This window comes from Oryza sativa, chromosome 1 (assembly GCF_034140825.1).
Source record: "Oryza sativa Japonica Group chromosome 1, ASM3414082v1".
Lineage (NCBI taxonomy): Eukaryota > Viridiplantae > Streptophyta > Magnoliopsida > Poales > Poaceae > Oryza > Oryza sativa.
The window spans coordinates 1,588,769-1,613,541 of NC_089035.1; the positions used below are offsets into that span (position 1 = coordinate 1,588,769).

The 24,773-nt window shown below is 49.0% G+C and overlaps 1 protein-coding gene across 3 annotated transcripts; it reads left to right on the plus strand.

The window, feature by feature from the left end:
- Positions 1-16,658: 16,658 nt before the first annotated feature.
- Positions 16,659-24,478, plus strand: LOC4325968 (synaptotagmin-5). 3 transcript variants are annotated; one of them, XM_015765447.3, is made up of 16 exons: positions 16,659-16,911; positions 17,006-17,036; positions 17,617-17,971; positions 18,263-18,337; positions 18,418-18,525; positions 18,982-19,014; positions 19,096-19,185; positions 19,705-19,830; positions 20,320-20,463; positions 20,582-20,992; positions 21,097-21,228; positions 21,987-22,208; positions 22,289-22,564; positions 22,853-22,990; positions 23,509-23,814; positions 23,940-24,478. In XM_015765447.3, exons 3-16 carry the CDS (start codon positions 17,783-17,785, stop codon positions 24,156-24,158), a joined length of 2,469 nt encoding a protein of 822 aa, XP_015620933.1. In that variant the 5' UTR covers positions 16,659-16,911; positions 17,006-17,036; positions 17,617-17,782; the 3' UTR covers positions 24,159-24,478. The 3 variants fall into 3 exon arrangements, with proteins under 3 accessions (XP_015620933.1, XP_066168976.1, XP_066168974.1); XM_066312879.1 differs by lacking the exon at positions 19,705-19,830; XM_066312877.1 differs by lacking the exons at positions 16,659-16,911; positions 17,006-17,036 and adding an exon at positions 17,382-17,546.
- The last annotated feature ends 295 nt before the right edge of the window (positions 24,479-24,773 follow it).

The window sequence follows — 24,773 nt, forward strand, 5'->3', positions numbered from 1 at the left end:
ACTAGGAGTAATTAATGGGATATTACTAAACTCTAATGGTCTATATATATAAAGGTAAACCAATTCACATGAAATAATGGTCATATAATTAAATTAAGCTTTATAAAATTTTGTGAGGTTTTAATTAAACAATTAGATTAATATTGTGCCGAGTCTCAATTTACTATTTATAGAATAAATAGATTGAACCTATCCGTGTAAAATATATTGCTATACAACTAAACTTGACCAATCTGCTAATGTATTAATCATGACAAGTCGTTATATTAAATTTAATAGTACCCCAAAGTCTTCAAAAATATATAAGTTCACCTTAGGGCCAATAACTCAAATTAATCTAAAAAGAATTCATTTGTGCGATAAATAAATAAATATGGGTAATATTAATCTAGGGTGAATCCATTGGTTAGAATAACACAAATATTGAGTAAACTTCATTTGTGTAAAAATTAGGATTTATAGAATAAAATTTATATAGGAATAGGCTAAAATAGGGTTAAATAGCCGGCTAGCACTGTTCATTAGCCCCCTAGGTGTTCGATTTAGTTCCTAGCCGTCCTACCCCTCCTCCTTCTCCTGCCCGATGCCGCTCGTGTCGCCATCGTCGTCGCCCGCGCCGCTGCCGCGCGCCATCGCCGTCGCCGTCGAGCCGTCGCCGTCGCCACCGCGCCGTCGCCATCACCGCCTTGAGCCCCGCGCGCCATCGTCGTCGTCGTCACGTCGTCGCCTCGTGCCCCGCGCCCCTGCCCCGCCGCGCGCCCGTCCCATCTCCCCTCCCGCGCGCGCCTCGCGCCTCGAGCCGCCGCGCGCCGTCACTTCGCCGCTGCCGCGCGCGCCACTGCCGCGCCCCCTCGCGTCTCGTCGTGCCGCGCGCCGTCGCCGTCTCCGGTCGCATCGCCTCGAGCCCCACCCCTCCGCGCGTCACGCCCCGTCACTATCGCGTCGCCCGTCGCCGTCGTGCCGCCCTCGCCGCGCGCCAAGCCCCGCGCCGCGCCGCGCCGTCCCATCGCAGCGTCGCCGTCCCGTCGACGCTCCGCCGTCGCCGTCGCGTCGCCCGTCGCCGTCGCGTCGCCCGTCGCCATCACCGCCCGCCGAGCCCCGAGCCGTCCCGAGCCGCGCGCCCGTCGCCGTCACGCCTCGCGCCTCGCGCCCCACGCGCCGCGCGCCGTCGCATCGCCATGGAGCCGGCCGCCCCTCCCCCGCGCCCTATAAATCCCCTCCGGTCGCCCTTCCATCCCACATCACCCCCCCTCCTTCCCCTCCTTTCTTTCCCCCTTTCTCTCCACCGCGCCGCCGCCTTCGTGCCGCCGCGCCGTCGCCTCGAAGCCGCCGCGCCGTGCGTCGCCGCCTTGCGCCGCCGTCGCCGCCGCCGCCGTCAGTAAGCCGCCGCCTCCTCCCCTTGCTCGGTCGCCGTCGCCAGAGAGCCGAGGGAGAGAGGAGGGAGAAGAAGCCGGGAGGGAGAGAAAGAGATAAAAGAAGAAAGAGAGAGGAAGGAGAGGAGAGATTAGAGTGGGCCCCACGTAATTGGTGAATAGTAACCCCCTTCTTAATCTTTATTAGTAGTGTCTATTACATGTAGGTCCGGGTGGTTAAAAATCTAATTATAGAAGTTTTATGGTCTCGAGTCTATGACATGTGGGCCCCACTTGTCATTAGCTCTTCCTATTTCCCTTTAGAAAATAATTCGGTAGGAAAAAGAAATAAACCCGGGGTCCCACTTGTCAGTTGGTACAAGGCTGTGGATATGTCTTGGATTAAAAATAAATCATTTATGAACAGTAGCTTTTCGCAATTTCTCGGATTAATTCAAATTTGAATCTTTACACTAGCATAACTTATTCATTTTAACTTGGATTTGAGTGAAACTTGAACCTAAATTCATCTAAATTCATAAGCTTTCCAATGATATATAATTCAGTATTTAACAAAATATATTTATAATTATAAATTAATTAATATCAAATGATTAGATAATAGTTAACCTAAATAGTGTGCCAATGAATAAAAATGGATATTGTACAGTAGCATAATTATCTTTAACATGTCTTGTCACTGTAGCAACTAAATAAATTAGTTATAATCAATCCTTCAAATTAATGGGTGTATAGGAAAATATTAGTGCTATTTACTGGTCTATGTCCAAATATAACTAAATCCATGACTTATAAATTGTTTACATAAAGTTTAGCCTCATATTTTGTAACTAAAATATAAACACACATAGATGAATCTTTAACTTGTTTAGGAGAGTAATCATAGAGCTAGTTGTATTTGGACCACTTAAAAATTTGTCGATACAATGTCATGTGAAGTAGAATATATGTATATAGTCGGTTGATATCCATTAGTTAACCAAACAGAGCCATCTTAAAATCAACATGTATTGTATAGCTTACAGTAAAAAGCAACTACTCAAATATATGATCCAATAATAAGATATTGTTGCTTACACATATACTATACATCCCATTATAGTGGTACGGTATAGTATTAATTTGCGTGTTGCATATATTAAATTAAGAGGGAGTGTATGACAAACATGTATATTAGATAAATACTAGTTATAAATCTTGACCTCATATAATTATAATTATAGTTCAACTGTAAATTAGGATTATTCATTGTAAAATTATGTGATGGGATAATCTGTAACCATAATATGATTAACCTAAACAACTCTAACATACAAAGCATGGATAATTATTAACCTTTTATAATTTATTGTGACAAGTAAAATATGTTCATAATTAAAGTAAAGCTTCCATCAATAAAATAAATAATACAAATGATTCACTGTAATTATTTGATTGATCCTAAATCCATCTAACAACAGAACCTCTAGTAAATAACCGTCCTATGTAGATAGATGCATGCTTAGCCATAATCCTTCCATAGCCATTTGATAGACTAAACCACCGATTAGCCAAATATATATGTATCCTATAAATGCTATGTTGGTTAACTCCTAAATAGGCCACGTTGACAATAGAAAGATTAAGAAACCTTAGCCCCTAGCGTGATTGGAATCCATTAGAAGACATGAATAGTATATTTTGTTGTGCATATTTGGTTGTTATTTGAATATTGGTTTTTCTTGCGTGTTATAGAATTTATGTATCGGTTAGTCGTGAGGCAACGTCAGCAACTTCCAGGAGGTGAAGGTTGATCAAGAATTATATCAAGAATAAGGACTATCCTGAGCAAGGCAAGTCATCACTATTCCTTGAACATGTTGATCCCAATTGCGAAATTGTTTTATTTACAAATAAAATTGCATGCAATGATGAACATCCTACTTGTGATTATGCCATGCCTTGATTATTGTTTACCCTTAAATCTTTGTAACCATGTTTACGTATGAGTCCCTAGTCAACTATGACAATTGCTTAGAAATGCTATTCTAGAATCATGCATACTCATATTTATCAAATGCTATATGCTTGGGCAATTACCTTTGGGAAGGTAATTGAGATGCGGCATGTGGAGACATGAGCGCCACATTGCCATGATGTTGATGACATGATTTGTGAAAGGAGAAATAAAATTAAACAACTGTTTTCGACTGGGGCGGACAGAGGATTTGGGTGGTATCTGGAAAAGGCTAGTACCGTCCCCGGTCAATTAAGGACCGTGTCGGTGACATGGGGCCGGGGGTATCGTGACTAGAGGCCTGGGTAGCCGCGGTCACCCACGTGGCCTGACCCCCTCGGGGGAGTCGGGCCCGAAGGTGACGTGGCCACCCCTCCCTCTGTCTCCCCGAGGGGTCGGGCCGCTCCCGTTTCGGCCCCGAGGGCTGGGGTGCCCCGACCCCCTGTGGTTTTGGCGCCACGTGTGTGGGTTAGGTGAGCACAGCGGGCTCACCTAACCGCATTTATAGCAGGTTGGACGAGCGCGCCACGCCGCATTTAATGCGGCGCAGCGCACGCTTATTCGGTCCGTGACCGATCGCGGTGAGTGACCGGTCACAGACCGGTCAGATCGCGGGTTAGGTGGCAACAGGCGGCCTGCCACACGCCTCGCCCCGTCCCGTCGGAATGATGAGATCTTCCTAGCTCTCGTCCCTAGCCGGAGCCGGCGTGCCAACTCCAGGAGTGGGTATGTCAGTCCCGGTCAGATTCATTCCAGGCTTCAGCGCAAGTATGACAAGGAAGTCGCTGGCCATTAAATGAAGGTTGAAATGGGCGTCCACCGGAAGAGGGGCGAGCGGAGCAAGAGACGTGCGCTCGGCTTGTCAGAGGTCACTTCCGGCTGTAGACTAGCCCTCATTGTAAAAGCATGTTTCCTTTCTTAGGTAGCTAGAGGCCCATGTGGTGACCCCTGACCAGATAAAAAGGAGGCCCAGGCCTAAAAAAAAGGGAGGACGAAAGGGGAGTTGGGACTCTGGCGAATGTTGGCTAGAACCTGAACTCTCTCTCTCGCTCTCGAGTCTCTGGATTCCTTCACACACAGATCCACCAGAACACAGGAGTAGGGTGTTACGCTTCTCAGCGGCCCGAACCTGTCTACGTCGCCCGTGTCTTGCGCATTTCTTCTCTCGCTGACGTTCCTCAGATCGAGGGCGAAGAACCTCACTTAGCGCCCCCGGCCGAACCGGCAAAGGGGGGCCTGCGTAGTCTCCCGGTGAGGAGCCCCACGCTCCGTCATCTGGCGCGCCAGGTAGGGGGCGCGCGTGTCTTTCTAAGCCCTCGTCCTCTTTCGTGTGCGCCAAGCTTCTCCCGCTCAGCCCAATGGCCGAACGGGCAGGGGCGCACAGCCTCTCTCCGAACGCTAGCGGTGACGACGGGGAGCAGAACCCGCGCCGTCGGGCTCGCACCCCACCGTCCCCCTCTCGCCGAAATCTTGGGCGGGGGGAGGCGCTCGGGGAGGCCGGAGGATCCGCGACTTCGCCGCCCGCGGGCGACGGGGGAGGACGGCGAGACGGGGCGCGTCGCCGCCTCGTCTACGGCAATGGCGGCACGCCCCAGGGTGCGCTCCAGGCTGCGGGCGCGCTCCTGCGTCACCCGCCCGTCGTCCCCGATCCAGAGACTCCAGCTCGGCGTTGGCTGGATGATGTGGCCGACTTGGTCATGACGGCGCAGCAGCGCCTAGGCGCCGGCGGGCGGTCCTCCGCCACCGAGACCTCTGGCGCTCCCGCCGCCGGCTCCACGTCGTCGAGGCGGAGGGCGCGGCGAGCGGCGGCCGTTACCCGCCGTTCGTCCGCCATTCCCTCGTCGACGCCTCCGACCCAAGGAGATATGCGTGGGGGGCCGGATGCCCGCCTCGATATCGAGCGCCGGCGCGACGCTCGTCACGCCGCCCACGCAATGGAGGGCGCTTCCTCGTCCGGAGCGCCACTTCGGTCCGGGCACGGGGGCCGGCCCCCCGTGTCCCCGGTTGGCGGTGCCGGCTGTCGAGCCTTTGTGGCGAGCCTTCGGAACGTCCGTTGGCCCCCAAGGTTCCGGCCCACCGTCACCGAAAAATACGACGGAAGCGTCAACCCCGCCGAGTTTCTCCAGATCTACACGACCGGGATCGAGGCCGCCGGGGGCGACGACAGGGTCATGGCGAATTTCTTCCCCATGGCCCTGAAGGGTCAGGCGCGGGGTTGGCTAATGAACTTGCCACCCGCGTCGGTCCACTCTTGGGAGGATTTGTGCCAGCAGTTCACCACGAACTTCCAGGGCATATATCCGCGCCCAGGTGAAGAAGCGGACTTGCATGCGGTACAGCGAAGGGACGATGAGTCTCTTCGCTCGTACATTCAGCGGTTTTGTCAAGTCCGCAACACCATACCGTGCATCCCCGCACACGCGGTGATCTACGCGTTCAGGGGGGGCGTGCGGCACAACCGCATGCTCGAGAAGATCGCCTCCAAGGAGCCCCAGACCACCGCGCAGCTTTTTGAGCTCGCGGACCGTGTGGCTCGCAAGGAGGAGGCCTGGACCTGGAACTCCTCCGGCTCTGGTGTGACAGCTCCGGCCGCCCCCGGGTCCGCCACTCGGTCAGAGCGGCGGAACAGGAGGAGGAAGAAGGGGCCGGCCCGTTCCGACGACGAGGGTCATGTCCTCGCCGTCGAGGGCGCTTCGTGGGCCCCCCGAAAGGGGAGGCCTGCGAGCGACAAAAAGAAGGAGGCCGGCGCTCCCAGCAGGGAGCGCCCGACCGGCAAGTGGTGTACCGTGCACAACACCTCCCTCCACGACCTCGCGGACTGCCGCGCGGTCAAAAGCTTGGCTGAGCGGACGAGGAAGTGGGAGGAGGAGAAGAGGCAGGAGCGCCGTGAGGGCAAGACCCCGGCGGCTCCCGCCGGCAACCGGCGAGGTGAGGCCAAGCAGAAGGCCACCGCCGAGGACATCAACGATGGCGACGATGACCTGGGGTTCCAGGAGCCTGAGGCCACCGTCGCCACCGTCGATGGGGGAGCGTGCGCTCACGCTTCTCGCCGGAGCCTCAAGGCCATGAAGCGAGAGCTTCTGGCCGCGGCCCCTACCCATGAGGCGACGCGGCGGGCGCGGTGGTCGGAGGTTGCCCTCACCTTCGACCAGACCGACCACCCGCCGTGCGTTGCCCGGGGAGGACAGATCGCGATGGTGGTTTCCCCCACCGTTTGCAATGTGAAGTTGGGGCGTGTCCTCATAGACGGGGGTGCAGCCCTCAACATCCTTTCCCCCGCAGCCTTTGACGCCATCAAGGCCCCGGGGATGGTGCTCCGGCCGTCCCAGCCGATCATCGGTGTGACGCCGGGGCACACCTGGCCGCTGGGTCATATCGACCTCCCGGTCACCTTCGGTGGTTCCGCCAACTTCCGCACGGAGCGGGTGGACTTCGATGTGGCGGACCTCAGTCTGCCCTACAACGCGGTCCTGGGGAGGCCCGCGTTGGTGAAGTTCATGGCGGCGGTCCACTACGCATATCTCCAGATGAAGATGCCGGGCCCCGGTGGCCCCATCACCGTCCATGGCGACCTCAAAGTCGCGCTTGCTTGTATGGAGCAGCGCGCGGACCACCTCGCCGCGGCGTCCAAGCCCGCGGGTGGCGACGAGAGGCTCACCACCTCCGTCCCGGCCGCCCCAAGGCAGCGGATGGTCACGTGCGACGAGGTTCCGGTCAAGGAGGTTGCCCTGGGCGACGGCCCGTCCAAGACCACACGAATCGGTGGTCTTCTGGACGACAAATAGGAAGACGCGCTCGTCTCCTTCCTGCGGGCAAACGCCGACGTCTTCGCCTGGAGACCGGCGGACATGCCCGGGGTCCCCAGGGAGGTGATTGAGCACCGTCTCGCCGTACGGCCGGGCGCAAGGCCGGTCCGGCAGAAAGTGCGGCGGCAGGCCCCGGAACGTCAAGCCTTCATCCGTGAGGAGGTGGCGCGACTTCTGGAGGCCGGATTCATCCGTGAGGTCATCCATCCGGAGTGGCTGGCGAACCCGGTCGTCGTTCCCAAGGCGAACGGCAAGCTTCGGATGTGCATCGACTACACCGACCTTAACAAGGCACGTCCTAAGGACCCTTACCCCCTGCCACGCATAGATCAGATTGTCGACTCCACTGCGGGGTGCGACCTTTTGTGTTTTCTAGATGCATACTCTGGTTATCATCAGATTCGCATGGCTAGGGAGGATGAGGAAAAAACTGCATTCATTACCCCCATAGAAACTTATTGTTATACGACAATGCCTTTCGGGTTAAAGAATGCAGGTCCTACTTTTCAACGTACTACTCGAATTTCTTTGGGTAGCCAGATAGGACGCAATGTTGAGGCCTATGTTGATGACTTGGTTGTGAAGACGCGCAACCAAGAGACCTTACTCTCAGATCTAGCGGAAACTTTCGAAAGTCTCCGCTCCGCCCGCATAAAGCTGAACCCCAATAAGTGCGTGTTCGGCGTGCCTGCGGGCAAGCTTCTCGGGTTCTTGGTCTCTGCCCGAGGCATCGAGGCCAACCCCGAGAAGATACGAGCTATAGAGCGGATGCGCCCCCCCCAGCAAGCTTAGGGATGTGCAGTGCGTCACCGGCTGCATGGCCGCCCTAAGTCGGTTCATATCGAGGCTGGGAGAGAAGGCACTGCCCCTATTTAAGCTCCTCAAATGCTCCGGGCCGTTTACCTGGACGGAGGAGGCTGAGCGGGCCCTCACTCAGTTGAAGGCGTACCTCAGTTCTCCCCCAGTCCTGGTCGCCCCGGAGCCAGATGAGCCGTTGCTACTCTACCTGGCGGCAACCCCGCAGGTGGTCAGCGCGGCGTTGGTCGTGGAGCGCGACGAGGACAACCCTCACTCCGCGCATCCCCACCCTGCGTCGACTCGACCCGGGAGAGAGCAGGCAGGAGAGGCCCCCGAGCCGAACGGCGGCCCGAGGCCCCCGACGGCCGGAGCTGGCCCTCCGCCTGCTTGTCCGACGGTGCCAGGCGCCCCCGACCCCCAGGATGGCCCCGGGGCCACTGCGGGAAGGCCGCGCCTGTCGCCCTCTGACCCCGAGGTCGTCGGCACAGAAGCCGAGTGCGCCCCGCGTGGCCTCTCGGACGAAGAGCGCCCTGGAGATGCGGCCCCTGGCGAAGAGGATCGGCCCCGCCGAAAGGTGCAGCGGCCCGTCTACTTCGTTAGTGAGGCCCTCCGGGACGCCAAGACCCGATACCCTCAGGCCTAGAAGATGCTTTACGCTATTCTGATGGCTTCGAGGAAGTTGCGCCATTATTTCCAGGCGCATCGGGTCACGGTGGTCACGTCTTACCCCCTCGGCCAAATCTTGCATAACCGAGAGGGTACTGGACGGGTGGTGAAATGGGCAATCGAACTCTCTGAATTCGATTTGCGCTTTGAACCACGCCACGCGATCAAGAGCCAGGCCCTCGCCGACTTTGTGGCGGAGTGGACCCCAGCTCCCGAGCCCGTCTCCGCCCCCGAGGCCAGCTCGGGCCCCTCGCAGCTGCCTCACACCGCCTACTTGGTGATGCAGTTCGACGGCTCCCTGTCTCTTCAGGGCGCCGGTGCGGGGGTCATGTTGACCTCGCCGAGCGGAGACGTCCTCAGATACCTGGTCCGCCTTGACTTTCGGGCGACCAACAATATGGCTGAGTACGAGGGACTCCTTGCGGGACTCAGAGTGGCAGCTGGACTGGGGATCCGCCGCCTCCTGGTGTTAGGCGACTCCCAGTTGGTCGTTAACCAGGTCTGTAAGGAGTACCGGTGCTCTGACCCGCAGATGGACGCTTACGTGCGCCAGGTGCGGCGTATGGAGCGCCACTTCGACGGGATAGAACTTCGGCACGTGCCCAGACGGGATAACGCGGTCGCCGACGAACTCTCAAGGCTCGCTTCCTCGCGAGCCCAGACCCCACCGGGCGCCTTTGAAGAAAGGCTCGCCCAGCCGTCGGCGCGACCCGACCCCCTAGGGGAGACGGACGCGCCTGAACGGCCCCCGAGGCCCGTCGGAGTCCAGGCCTCGGGATCCGAGGGGAGCGCTCCCAGCTCCCCTAGATTGATTGCTTGGATCACTGAGATCCAGGCGTACCTCGCAGATAAGACTCTACCCGAGGACCGCGAAGGGAGTGAACGCGTCCGGCGCATCTCCAAGCGCTACGTGCTGGTGGAAGGGACCCTCTATCGGCGTGCGGCTAACGGAGTCCTCCTGAAGTGCATTCCTCGGGAACAAGGCGTCGAGTTTCTCGCCGATGTCCATGAAGGCGAGTGCGGAGCCCACTCCGCCTCACGCACCTCGGATGGCAAGGCCTTTCGCCAGGGTTTCTATTGGCCGACGGCTCTCAACGATGCGGTCGACCTGGTCCGGCGGTGCAGGGCGTGCCAGTTCCACGCCAGGCAAACCCATCAGCCGGCCCAGGCCCTGCAGACCATACCTCTTTCGTGGCCGTTTGCTGTCTGGGGGCTCGATATCCTGGGTCCGTTCAGGCGGGCCCCGGGCGGGTTCGAGTATCTGTATGTCGCTGTCGACAAGTTCACTAAGTGGCCCGAGGCTTATCCGGTCATCAAGATCGATAAGCACTCCGCGCTTAAATTCATCAGGGGCATCACTGCTCGGTTTGGGGTGCCTAACCGTATCATTACGGATAACGGCACCCAGTTCACTAGTGAGCTCTTCGGTGACTACTGCGAAGACATGGGCATCAAGCTCTGCTTCGCCTCCCCCGCCCACCCCAGAAGCAATGGCCAAGTGGAGCGCGCCAACGCGGAAATCCTCAAGGGCCTCAAAACCAAGACCTTCAACATCCCCAAGAAGCACGGCGACTCGTGGATCGAGGAGCTGCCAGCGGTGCTCTGGGCGAACCGAACCACGCCAAGCCGAGCAACCGGGGAAACGCCTTTCTTCCTCGTCTACGGCGCGGAGGCGGTCCTCCCATCTGAGCTCACCCTGAGGTCCCCTCGGGTCACCATGTATTGCGAGGCTGATCAAGATCAGCTTCGCCGAGACGACCTCGACTATTTGGAAGAGCGAAGGCGGCGCGCGGCCCTCCGAGCCGCGCGCTACCAGCAGATCCTGCGGCGCTACCATCAGCGCCACGTCCGGGCCCGATCACTCTGCGTCGACGACCTCGTCCTACGCCGCGTCCAAACGCGTGCTGGACTGAGCAAGCTCTCACCAATGTGGGAGGGTCCGTATCGAGTGATCGGCGTCCCCCGGCCGGGCTCCGTTCGGCTCGCCACGGGCGACGGCACAGAGCTGCCTAACCCGTGGAACATCGAGCACCTTCGTCGCTTCTACCCCTAGTGGGGGTCGGGTATCATGTCTCGGGCTCGGGCCAACCCCGCACCCCCCGGGCGTGCAGAGTTGGCCGGGGGCTACCACATGCATATACTTACCTTTTTTCTCTTCCGTATTTCAATAAAAGCATTTTCGATTTCTTGAGGACTGTGTCTGTGCCATCGTTTTCCTTTTGAAGAATCTTGGCTTGAATTAGCACGCTCGTGCTCGACCTTGCCCTCGGCGGCCCGGGCCAGCTAAAATCGCCAAACGGGGCCCAGAACCGAGCCGTGCCCCGGGGCGTGGTGAACTTCGGGGGGGAATCGGCAAAGGCCCACAATCGGGTCATCCATAACCCTTGGTCACCGCGCTCCCGGCCTGGCCAGTCTCGACACGTGGATCTCCCCAGGCACTAGCCCCGACCCGCGCCGTTTGAGGCTGGGACCTGGGCACGAGCCCTTGTTCAAGCCAAGACAAAGAAGGACCGCGGCACAGACCATCCTCGTCTCATACACACAACAAGCAGAGCTGACGCAGAAATTTCCTCTTTATTTGATTACAGATTAAATCAGTCTATACAAGAAGGGGGCCCGAAGGCCTCGGAAGAAGAAGCAAAAGTTATTAAGATTGGCGGGGGCCTGGGGGCTCACTCCGACGCGCCCGGGACGTCGGCCTCGTCGTCGCTGTCGTCCGCACCGTCGTCACTGCCCTCCTCATCGAAGTCGAGCGCGAACGCGAGCCGAGGGGCCGTACCCTCGAAGCTGTGGACGATATGGTCGGTGGCGTCCCGGACCTTCGCGCGCGCGCCGTCCTCGGTCCCGGGAGGGAACTCTTCCAGCGCTGCCCACGGGGAGAAGTCAGGGTCCCTGGCCTGGTAGCTTGCCAGTACGAGCTCCACCGCCCCCCGGGCGAGGTCCCTCGAGGATGACTTGATCGTCTCCTCGAGCTCCTCGGGGAGTCGCTCGAGGGCCCCGGTCATCTCTGAGAGGCGCTGGGCGAGGCCCCCCTGGTCCGGCTCAACCATCTCTGTTCCCCATTCCCCATTCCCCATTGTCTGCAAAACCCTAGCTCGCCGACGGCGATCTCGACGGCAATCGTTGCAGCGCCGGCGACGACAACGGGGGCTATGGATACGGCGCCGGCGACGACGACCCACGATGTAGAAGTTCCCCTGAAGATCGCAAGTTCACCTGCGACATCATCGTGCGCAGCGAAATTGCCGATGGAGGGGATGGATCTGGGAGGCTCGATTCCTCCTATTTCCTCGATACCGTGAGTAACTTGAACTCGAATATACTCCTTGGATAGCTGATGTAGAAGTGCATTGGGTATTTCATCGTATTTACATGTAGATTTTCAGTTGATGTTCTCTCCTTTCATGGTAGGCACTGGTTTTCAGTAGAGGTTAGGGTTGGAGCTTATGTCATGATAGAAACAGATGGTAGGAAATCTTACACGAAAGGAGCTACTCGGCATTGGGTTGTGGATTCAGATAGCTTTTCCATGGAATTTCTGATGAATACTTTAAGTGTTGAGTTCACCTGGGGAACAAATCAATCTCCTTCAATCTGGTTTTTGCACAAGGCGATTGGTGAGGATGTTAGACTTGTGGACAATAGTCAGCTACCTGACCTATTCGAAATGTACAAAACAGAGAGCCAATTCAATCTTATTGTTTCAGTGCTTGACAATAAGATGGATGGTACATCTGAGCCTTTATCCACCCTTGTCGAGAATGAAGTAGAACCCATATGTGTTGTGCCTCCTGACAACTCTGCTCCCATCATTGGTTCTGAACAGCCCGCTCCCAATGTTGAAGGTGTTGAAAAGCCTGCAATAGAGGAAGAACCTGTTAGAGAACCAGACATATTTGACAATGAGGAAGAATATGTGGGTGTCGATGATGAGCATTTGTATGTTCCCTCACAACCTAAAAAGCCTCCACAGTTTGCTGAACCCGATGGAAACACTGGCACTGGTCAGTCTTCTCAGCCTCCTGTTGCAGGGGTGAGAGCTCCTGAGGAGTAGGTTACTGATGAAGATCCATAGGTCTTTAATGTCATACGTGACCCTGAGAATCCAAAAATAGAGAAAGATGCATTATTTCCTGATATAATTGCTTTCAGAAAAGCAATAAGGCACTATGCAGTTAAAAAAGGTTTTGTGTTTGCTGGTTTGAAGACAGATCCAACACGTTTTCTAGCCCATTGTGCTGCTGAAGGGTGTCCTTGGCGTGTTCATGCATCAAAGCTACCTGGGACCAAAGTCATACAGGTGCTATGGTTTGCTTCATTTATTTATTTTGATTAGGCTTTTGATTATGTTTGTGTAATGCAATTTTGTTAATTATACATGTTTAATGCAGATCAAAGTTCTTCCCTTTGAGCACACATGTGCATCTACCAAATTGCAAGAAAACAAGATGGCAACTCAAGGTTGGGTTGCAGACAGGATTGGGGATTGGGTCAAGAAAAACCCAAAAAAGGGAGCTAGTGATGCAAGGCACAAGCTTGAAGAAGATTTTCAGATAAAGTTGAAGTATTCGAAGGCATGGTCTGGGTTCAAGTGTGCATTGTAACATATACATGGTAAATATGAAGAGAGCTTCCAATTTCTTTTTAATTGGAAATCTGAGATGGAGAGGAAGTCCCCAGGGTCTATTGTAGAGATTGATGTACAGAAGATAGGGAAGAAAATGTGCTTCAAGAGGATGTTTGTTGTTCTGAAGCCTTGCATAGATGGCTTCCTCAATGGCTGCAGGCCCTATGTTGGTGTTGATTCAACAAGATTGACAGGTAAATATACTGGTCAACTAGCTGCTGCCACTAGTGTAGATGGACATAATTGGTTGTTCTATGTATCCTATTCAATTTTTGACTCTGAAACTGATGAAAATTGGTTATGGTTCATGAGACACCTCAATAAGGCCATAGATAATCCAGAGGGCCTAGTTATATCAACAGATGCTTGTAAGGGTTTGGAAAAAGCTGTTGATGCTGCATTTGAAAAAGTTGAGCACAGAGAATGCATGAGGCATCTCTATGCTAACTTCATGAAGAAGTTTCAAGGTCCTGCCTTCACTGATCACCTGTATCCAACTGCAAGAAGTTATACTGAGGATGGATTTAGGTGGTACATGCAACAAATATACCAAGTGAGGTCTGATGCAATAGAGTATCTTGAGAAGCATCACTCAAGGATTTGGTACAGATGTGGCTTTTCTGAGTCTAGCAAGTGTGACTACCTCACAAACAATGTTTCTGAAAGTTTCAATAACCAGATCAAGAAGCTTAAAGGTCTGTTGTTGCATGAACTTGTGGATGGGATCAGGGAGATGATCATGGAGAAGATGGCCCTCAGGAGAGAAGTTGGTAAAAAGCTTGTGGATGGCATCCTGCCAAATGTAATGAAAGAATTGAATGATGCAACTGTCTGTCTCAGGGTGGTAAAGGTTGTTAGAAGCGATGAAGGTTTCGCAGAAGTGACACTTGTTGAGTCTGACAACAACACTAGAAGGCACACAGTTGATTTACAGAACCAAAACTGCTCATGTAGGGTATGGCAAGTTGAAAGCCATGCAAACATGCATTGGCCTGGATTTGCACTAACAGAGGTCGAATCCAAGATTTTGTCAGTCCCTACTATAGTGTTCAGACCTTTAGAGCAGCTTATGCAGCTAGAGTGGCAACAATGACTGATAGGTCTCAGTGGCCACATGTAGATCTTGGCTTCAAGGTATACCCACCTAGGTAGAAGAGAGGTGCTGGAAGACCTAGAGTGCAAAGAATAAGAGATTGTTTAGAACAACCTGGCAGGAAGAGAGTTACATGCAAGAGATGTCAGGGTTTTGGTCACTTTGAAAAGATATGCAAACTTGCTGAGCCAGTTCATCAAGATGAGCAAACAATCCAGCCAACAACCAAAAAAAGGTAATTTGGACTTCTTTCTATTTAGTCCACAAATTGACTACCTCAAAACTTCCCTAATGGTACTATCTGTGTGCAGGAAGAGACAAGTGGCTGAAGCTGCAGGTCAGGCCGAAGCTGCACCAGTCAAGAAGAAAAACCCTCCTAAGAAGAAAGGAGTGCCTGGAGCTGCAGCTGAAGCAAGTTCATCTGCACCTGTCAAGAAGAAAAATACTCCTAAGAAGAAGAAAACTCCCCAGAAGAGGAAGAATCTTGTTGCTTCTACTGCTCCACCCGCTAGAGTAGTTAGAAAATTATCAGACTAGGTTGGTCTGTGATGTAAAAACCCAAACTTGTTTATTTTGCTGCTTGTAGATGGCCATTTGGACTTGTTAGATATTGGCCATGGTAATGGGCTCCAAACCTGAAATGTTCTGTCTTTTGTGTGCTGCATGTTGGTCTATGCTACACTCCTGAACAAGTTATGTCAGTTGCTACACTTCTGAACAAGTTTATGTCAGTTATGTGAGCAAGTTATGTCATTTATGTCAGTAAGTTTATGTCATTTATGTCAGCAAATTTATTTCAGTCACCATTGCACATAAACAGCTTCTATGTTAGGCAGCAGATTATTTGCACCAGATTCCAAAATATAGCCCTTGCATTGCATTCCCCAACTTGCACAAACATAAATACACACACCAGATTTCACACACCTAAGGTACATCACAATATTTCACACACCAGACATCACACAGAACATCTCCTAAACCTGCCTTATCATTACAGCAACTAACAACACATAGAACAAGATCATCATGGACACAATTGTGCGAGTCCAAGCCTTCTCGCACTCCAATTTCTTCTTTAAGTCTGCACACCCCAACTTGGACTGATTCAAAGCTTCGTAATTGGCTTGCAACTGCAACTCTTTTGCCTCAGCCTAGGCTGACAACTGAGAGATATGCATGTCTTTGATCTGCTATAAACTGGCGCAAACTGTCGCATGTCTCTCTAAGATAGTCGTACTCGTCAGCATGACAGTAAGCGACCATCTCCTCAACGTATTCGTTGAGATCTTCCCAAATCCACAAGGCACATCTACAATTCTACAAGAAGGAAACCAGATTGGATTCAGAAAGAAAATCACACACAAATATGCACAAGTAGGACTGGATTCTCACCTCCCCAGGACACTGCAGCCACCGCCGCCTTGGATTCCTTGGTGTGTTCGATGTCTGCACCGCAGCGGCATGCCCACAAGCACATTTCAGCTCTGGGATTGAAGGAGCCACCGATGGGACTCTGCACCTTCTCGAAATTGCAGAGCGACCACTGCCACTGGTATAGCTCGCCTCCAAACTCGTTGCCGCGTTGATCCGTCTACGCCGGGAGAAGCTATCGGTAAAGCCGCCGCCGTATCCCTAGCCCCCGTCGTCGTCGCCGGCGCCGTATCCCTAGCCCCCGTCGTCGTCGCCGGCGCTGCACCGATCGCCGTCGAGATCGCCGTCGGCGAGCTAGGGTTTGCAGACAATGGGGAATAGGGAATGGGGAACAGAGATGGTTGAGCCGGACCGGGATGGTTGGCTTGTATCGTCTCAGCCAGGGGCACAAGCGTCCATACGGAAATACGTGCGAGGACAAATGGCATGGATGGCAATTCAGACGTATATAATGGCATGGTTCCAATTTGGAAGAAATTGCGATGGCACCCAGCCGGTTTTGCTAATTGTAATGGCATATTTCCAAATAGCTGAAGTTGTAATGGCATGGTTCCAATTAACCCAAAGAAACAAACAAGAGATCGATCAAAAAAATCAGTCGCATTCCAAGGTACTACGGAGTAGGAGTACAAACCAATGAGAGCCAGCGTGGCACAGAAGAGCGCTGCGCCGCTGACGATTGACGAACACGCACGAGCCCGATTTTGACGCGTTCGTTCCCTCCTGTCCCAGCACACTGAAATCCACTACTACTTGATTCTGCCGCCCAATCGCTTCCAGTTCCAACAAATCAGAGCCCCCCTCAACTCACAAAAAATAAAATTTCCCCCCTTTGTCCCACCCTGGTTCTTGGTTCTTGGAGTTTATAGAATCATTCCAAACTTGCAAAGTTTGACCTCTGCCAACTTCCCCTCTTGGAGGAGGCGGGGAAGAACAGTCGCCGGCGGGGAAGGCTGGTGATTTCGCCGGATGCGGTTGCGGCGGATTGGATCGGAAAGGAGGCATCTTGGAAGCAGTTCGTGGAATTCGTAGCAACTCTGAAGGGGGAAAGCTGCAGTTTTTTCAACTCCTCCCTATTGCGTGCGTGGAGTGGAGCCACCTCGCCTTCTCCGCCTCCGGTTAGCCTTCGCGACTCTCCTTCTCTGCTCCTCTCGATCTCCTGTCTGCTTGGCCTCACGGTGTCTCTGCGCGAATCAATCTCCATGGGTGCAGGGACCTGGCCATAGCGTTGGCGACTCGACGGGTGAGGAGTTCTTCTTGACTGGGTTGGATTGGAGCATGCAGTTTATTCTACTCGCTGGGTACACGTCAGTCAGTGTTAAATTGCAGATTTTTTAGCGGATTTTTTTTTACAGTTTACAGGGGATCTATTTGGGTTTCATGGAGGTTAGCATTTGGGTTGTCAAGAACATGGATGTGTTTTTTTCCTGTTCGAATGTGACGTTTCAGGCTTTGGTGGCTCCTATGCTGCTTGGTTGTTTTCACAAGAATTTCTTGGCCAGATGTGTACGCACACTGTAATGGTTCTGCGGCTTGGACTTCTCTCTCTCTCTCGTTTATGTGGTCCAGAACTAGAACGAATCTTAGTGGTATAATCCAGCTGTTGACTTTGTTAGGGCCATCAATTGGGTCAATTTCTTGTTTATTCGTGCTAATAGAACACGCTGCCTGAAAGAATGAAAAATTTGGAGGTTTTCTCTTCATTGTTCCATTCTAGAAGTGGTGAAATATCTCGCAAGTCTGGGAGCAATAGGTCGCAATCATACATGCTTTATCTTAGGTGTCTATCTTGCTGTGGCCATTAATTGGAACCAAAATTGTAGGTGGACAGGTATCCAATACCCACAGTGCAAAAGGGGCCAGTGACAGGAACTCGGGAAGCAGTGGAAACAAAGGCCAAAAAAAACAACAAAAGGTATCTGCATCAAGCTCTGTGTGGTTATCAGAGAAGAGAGCTTTGCTGAATTCACAGAGCAGCAGGGAGGAGAGATGGCGAAGAAGAAGCTGAAGAAATTGCATGCCAAGGATGCACTAGAATTTTTCAACCAGGTCATGGTGGAGCAGCCCTTGCTCCCCTTCCTGGTCCCTCTTGTCTTGTTTGCATGGTTTGTTGAACGATGGGTTGTGCCATTCTCAAACTGGGTTCCCCTGTTGGCTGCTGTATGGGCAACAATTCAGGTAGTTTTTCCTTCCCATGGTATTCATATGGATAAAGTTGTTCTTTGATGAATTTGGCTTGGCTTCTTTGATGTCCTGCTGAATTGTCAGACAAATAGTCCTTTTCTAGGTGTTGAGATAGTACTAATTTACTGCAAGTATTGCTTGTTGCTTGGTTTGGAAGTGCTGATCTATTCTTTTGAGTTGCAGAGTGTTCATAATTCTGAAAAGAATAACACAGAGAAACACCTCGCCCCACTTTCTAGAGTTTATTTTGTCTTCTTACTATTTTTATTTTAATGATGAATGCAGTATGGGAGGTTTAAAAGGAGGTCAGCCATAGAAGATTTGAACAAACGATGGAAGCATCTTATACTGAATACAACAGTATATTCCTTCACTTATTTTTTTTTGTTTTGCTCTTTATACATGAACTTTTAGCAATACCCCTTTTGTATCTCTTGTAGCCTACGACGCCAATAGAGCCTTGCGAGTGGTTGAACAAACTTTTGGTAGAAGTTTGGCCCAATTATATGGAACCAAAACTGTCAAAGAAGTTTCAATCTACTGTTGAGGTCAGCTTCTGCACATTTGCTAGATAATTTTATGAATCTTTTGAGCACTAGGATGCTAGAAAATGAAGGTGCTATCATTTGTGAAAGTTTCTATTACGTCTAATAGTTTTTGCTTGGATGTAATAATTATTGGTTTTAAAAGCTTTTGGAAATATACCTTTTGAGTTTCTTTGGTGATGATTATCTCAAAATAAAATTCATTAGAAAATTTCTCAGCTTGTTGTAAAACAACAACCATGTTTGTTGCCCAATTGTTTTAACCTTCTCCAATCTTAATAAAATTGGCTGGGGCACTTCTTCGCTGCCGGCCTGGCCATTTTTTTTTCTCAGCTCCATTGCTCCTATTTATTTGTTGTAGTCAAATAGTCAATATGCATTGCAAGATATGGTGCACACTGGCTTCTATTCTGCTTTTTTTATAACCAGCTGACCAGTGAGTGTTCTCTGAATTTGCAGAAACGTTTAAAGCATCGAAAACCAAAACTAATAGTAAGTTCTCTTAAAGTTGTTTATCCTCTCCTGCTGCTATTCTGACTGTAGTACTAATGATTTGCTTTTATATCTCTCCAGGATAAAATAGAGTTACAGGAATTCTCACTTGGTTGTTGTCCACCTACCTTGGGGGAGCATGGGATGCGCTGGATGACTTCAGGTGACCAGGTCAGATATTAATATTCTGTACTGTGTATGGGATACTCACCTGTGGTAAACTTAGAGAGGGAGGAAATCATTGCCTCAGGCACTGATCATTATTGAAAGAACTGCTTATGCTGTTTTTAGTTCTACAGAATTATAACAGCGGTGATTTAGCTTATTTGCTCTGCTTCATAAATTCCGAGTTGTGCTGTTTTGGGTACTAGTTTGGTTAACTTATCCTTACATCATTGAAAACACTAACGAATGCAGTGTCATCAATGGTTTATTCACCTTTTCTGATTATAACTATGCATCTGTATAACTAACCCATGTGTTCTTCCATTATCTGTAACTAACCCATGTGTTCTTCCATTATCTGTTAGGAATATATAACATGTTCTGCAGCTCTTCCTGATCCTGCATAGCCTTAGTCATTAGTTGTTCCATCTTGAACAATATTATGTTGTAAGTAGGAGAGGCAGATGAAATACTTCTGTTGGTTGTACAGTTGCACACTTCAACTCTCGTTTTTTGAACATGCAGAAAGTCATGCGCTTGGGTTTTGATTGGGACAGCAATGAGATGAGTGTAATGTTTTTGGCAAAATTAGCAAAACCACTGATTGGCGCTGCTCGAATTGTTATAAACAGCATTCACATCAAGGGAGATGTATGTCCTTTGCTCTTTCAATTGATTCTGTTACATTGTTATTGTTATTGTTATTGTTATTTCTCATTTATCTTGATTTGAGAGAGACTTCTTTTGAATTGGTAAGCAAGAATTGTCGCCAGCTTTGCTCACTGAGATCGCAAAGCTGATAATGAACAATCATGATGAACAAAAATGGTTTTGGCTTTTCGGAGTCATTCCTGTCCTTAATGGTTGACATAGGATATTATGATGTAGTTAACCTGCCTCTCACATAGGATAAAGTGGCAACCTTATTTTGAGCTATTTCACTTTAGCGTTTTGTTGAAACACAATAAATTTTGTGTGGATAAGAACTTGGATCACCACTTACGTTAAAATCTTTTATTTGCTTTCTTGTCCTGAGTATTATATCTGTATTTGACGATTATTTTCTTGTCTAAGCGCATTTTCTAGTTGGCTCATCAGATTAAGCTCTTATTTTCTTCGATTTAAACTATATCTTTGCAGCTTCTACTGTTACCCATCCTTGATGGTGAAGCTATTCTTTATTCTTTTGAATCCACTCCAGAAGTCAGGATAGGAGTGGCATTTGGAAGTGGTGGAAGCCAAGCAGTTCCTGGTATGGAGCTACCCGGTGTCTCAACATGGCTGGTGGGTTTGTGTGTGCCATTTAGTTAGTCCTTGGTATCTTTGCAATTCTTTTAGTGCAATTACGGCCATTGCGTATTGAAATTTGAATGCTAAATGTGATGCTTCATGAGCCATGCAGGTTAAGCTTTTGACCGAAACCATAGTGAAGACAATGGTTGAGCCTCGCAGATTGTGTTTTTCTTTGCCACCAGTAGATTTAAGGAAACGAGCAGTTGGAGGTGTTCTTTCAGTCACAGTTGTTTCAGCTAGTAACGTTGGGAGAAACACAACTAATGAAATAGGGATCCGCCAAAGCTCAAGTGGAGGTTCTACATCTGGAATTGCTGATAACAAGGTATCACAGACATTTATTGAGGTAGAAGTTGGTAGTTTAGTGAGAAAAACAAGTACAAGCAAGGGTCCAAACCCTGCATGGAATAGCACATTTAACCTGGTATTGCATGGAGAGACAGGTGTTGTCAAGTTCAATCTGTATGAATTGGACTCTGGTGGTGTTAAGGTCACCTACTTGACAAGCTGCGAGATAAAGGTATGACAGTTAAACTTATTATTTTAGTCAGTTTCCATTGCACATGATGCAGTTGTGGTTCTTCCAACACATCTAAAGGATGCTGATGAAAGTAATGTAAACAGGTCAAGTATGTTCTAGATGATTCAACAATATTTTGGGCTATAGGACATAATTCTGGTGCTGTTGCAAAACGTACTGAGCTTTGTGGACAAGAAGTTGGAATGGTTGTTCCATTTGAGGACATCAGGGGCGAGGTACATCTCTATAGTAACTACTGATGTGTTGTCACTGTTTCTCTTGCATCCAAAACCTGTTTTGGATATGCTGTAACATTTAGAAAAATGGATTCCCAATTGATTGAAGTGCTAATTAGTTTTATCAAGCCACCGAAGCAAATTTTCACTAGCCTATCAGGTTTGAAATTATGCCATATTTGATATACTCGATACAAACTGTGAAGTAACAGATTTTAGGAGTTTAGGACCTCAGGTCCTCAGCTACTTGTATAGCCTAAAGTTCTAATGACCCATAGTCCTACATTTGATTTTCTGTTGAACTTTATTTACAGTTGGGTTGTTTTATAAATTACAAAAGAGTAAGTTCGACCTGTTGAATTGGTAGCGCTTTTGGAATCAAGATCGGAAGAGAGAGGATCAGGAAAATGTTCAGCCCTTTTTTTTTAGAAACAACCTGTGGAAGTAACAATGGTTTCATTCAGTTGGGCTTGAGAGCTCTGGAGATATAATACATAAAGGATAGACTACTGATAGAGTGACCAGAAATGTGGGGTTTTGATGATGAATTATGATGTTTCTGTTCCCAAGTTAACAATTTTAGTGGAGAACTTCCTTTTATCATTTCTACCGTGACATTCATGAAGGTTCCAACAATAATGTGCCCATTTTTCACCTACCTATTCAACTGCGAACTGGTTAACTGTGCCATTTCTCCTTTTCTAGTTTATTTGGTCTGGATAGTTGTGTAATACTGTTCCAAACTCTTTCCCTTGCAGTTAACTGTCACTCTTGTGCTAAAAGAATGGCAATTCTCTGATGGCTCAGTTACGTTGAGCAATTCTCTGAGCAACGGATCCCACTCTTCATTTGATGTATCGCCCAAGCTTCAGTCCAGAACAGGACGGAAACTCAGAGTTGCAGTAGTTGAGGGTAAAGCCCTTGCAGTTAACGGTAAATCTGGAAAGTGTGATCCATATGTGAAAGTGCAGTATGGAAAGGTTTGTTGTTACCTTGCCCAAAGTTTAGCTTCACTTACTATTATACAAGTTGGTATTCTAATCCCATATTCTTTTTATAGGCTCTATACAAAACAAAAACACTATCTCATACAACTCGACCGGTTTGGAATGATAAATTCGAGTTTGATGAGATCACTGGTGGTGAATATCTCAAGATCAAATGCTATAGTGCAGATACATTTGGAGACGAAAGCATTGGCAGCGCAAGAGTAAATCTAGAAGGACTTTTAGATGGTGATAGCCGTGAAGTATGGGTTCCACTTGAAAAGGTGGATTCAGGAGAGATCAGGCTTCAAATAGAGCCAATAAAGAGTGATTTCAACGGTATCCTGAAGGTATTTGCCTTCCTTAAGCATTGAATTTTAATATTGCGAGGATTCTTAATTCAGAAAAATATATACATTTGCGAAATCAGCGTCAGAAACATTTTTTCTTAAGAGGATGCGCAGTAAAAATTTTAAATTTGGGATGTTGAGTACAACTATTTTTCTACACATGAAACCTCCAGCAACATGTTCTATATCCTTGATTCTGTACCAAACATTAGTTTTATACCGTTTGCTCTGTTGTACCATTTTGTCTACTGATGTTTCTCTGGATTCTGTATTGTTCTTCTTAAGCAGACTTCAAGTGGTAGAGTTGAAGCTACCTGGATTGAGCTAGTGATAATTGAAGCTAGGGATCTTATTGCTGCTGATCTCAGAGGCACTAGTGATCCTTATGTCAGGGTGCATTATGGGAGCAAGAAGAAGCGAACTAAGGTTTGGTGGTGAACCTTTCTGTATTTAGTTATTTACTATGCCTTTATTAGGAAATGCAGCATGCATTGCTTTTCTGACATGCGAAATGTGAATTTGTTGGCGTTTTGAAGTAATAGAAATGAACAAATATGCTGACACAGTACAGCACTTGGCATCTTCAGATGGTGTGCATATGATCAATTCAGATTAGTCCAAATCTTTCAGCCTGTAGCAGTCCGTGCTTGGTTTAGAATAACATAAGAACTTCAATAGGAAAATGGGCTTTTCAAAGGTCCTCTACGAGGTGCTACGAATTAACTCTTGAAAATGTGGTACCTCCTCACATACTAGAGGAAACCTATAGAGCAATAGCTCGTTAGTTTTAGTATGTTATTATAAAAGGAAAAAACAAAACCTTTTTTGGCGCTAATTGGAGACTGGAGAATTATATATGGTCATTCTGTTCTACAGATACTATGAATCACCCTATAAAAAACAATCCATTTGATCAGAAATTCTGAGTAACTCATTCCATGCAGGTTGTTTACAAAACACTCTCTCCAGATTGGAACCAGACATTTGAGTTTCCAGAAACAGGAGAACCCCTGATTTTACATGTCAAGGACCATAATGCAGTCCTTCCAACTGCTAGTATAGGCCAATGCACTGTCGAATACAGCATGCTTCCTCCAAATCAGCCCGCCGTAAAATGGATACCACTCCAAGGAGTAAAAAGCGGAGAAGTCCATGTAAAGATCACGCGAAAAGTACCACACTTGGAGAAGAAAACAAGCTTTCAGACTGATGCATCTTCCCTTGGCAAAGGGCACAAGATATCATCGCAGGTGAGAGGCTTCGTTGGTTTGTTTGAACGATGTCTCTGCATAACAATATTGCCACATTCCTCTCAGTATCCTCTTTGGTATGCATGACAATTTTGTGATGAACATCATGTGTTTTTTTTCAACAGATGAGAGATAGCCTGAAGAAATTCACAGGTTTAGTTGATGAGGGTGGCGACACAGAGGCCATGTCACTGGCCTTGACAGAGATTGAAAGCATCCAGGATGAGCAAGACATGTACATACAGCAGCTTGAGCGGGAGAAAGCGGCTTTGTTGCGTAAAATACAAGAGCTTGGTTCTGAAATCGTCAGAACATCCTCTGGTCCGGCAAGGATGCCCTACTAGTTAACAACCAATACACAGGAACAAAGAATAGCCTTCACAGTTGTATTCATTGGCAAAGACCTGAATTATTTACATAGAACTATACTCTAGTGCAGATATGTTTTTGAACGAACCGGCACAGAGTGTGCCAATTTCATTGAATATAGCATAGTGCAGATATGTTACCATGTAAGTAGATACACAGCAAGCAAACCACAAACTCAAGACTCAGTGCAGTATATTTTGTAGTGCTGAAAGACCAATCAGTCCATGTAACTTACTCTATAATCTATATATATGTACACATCAATACATACAGACAATTTAGGTGAATCCTGAAATCCTTGTGTTCTTGCATCCAACCTGCAATGTATTCTGAAGAACTGGACAGGAGAGAAGAGAAGAGATATACTCCAATCACAAATTCCTAATCAAATGAATGTACTACATGTTTCTTGTGGTTGGTTTATGCCTGATGGTTAATGTCCTGCAATAGTATACTCCCTCCGTCCCATAATATAAGGGATTTTGAGTTTTTGCTTGCAACGTTTGACCACTCGTCTTATTCAATTTTTTTTGAAATTATTATTTATTTTATTTGTGACTTATTTTATTATCTACAATACTTTAAGCACA

Excerpts from the sequence above, each read along its gene's own strand:
- LOC4325968 (XM_015765447.3), top strand. The coding sequence starts at position 17,783 with ATGGCGAAGAAGAAGCTGAAGAAATTGCATGCCAAGGATGCACTAGAA. Across the intron at positions 18,338-18,417 it reads ATCTTATACTGAATACAACA|CCTACGACGCCAATAGAGCC; the intron begins GTATATTCCTTC and ends TATCTCTTGTAG. Across the intron at positions 20,464-20,581 it reads CCGGTGTCTCAACATGGCTG|GTTAAGCTTTTGACCGAAAC; the intron begins GTGGGTTTGTGT and ends TGAGCCATGCAG.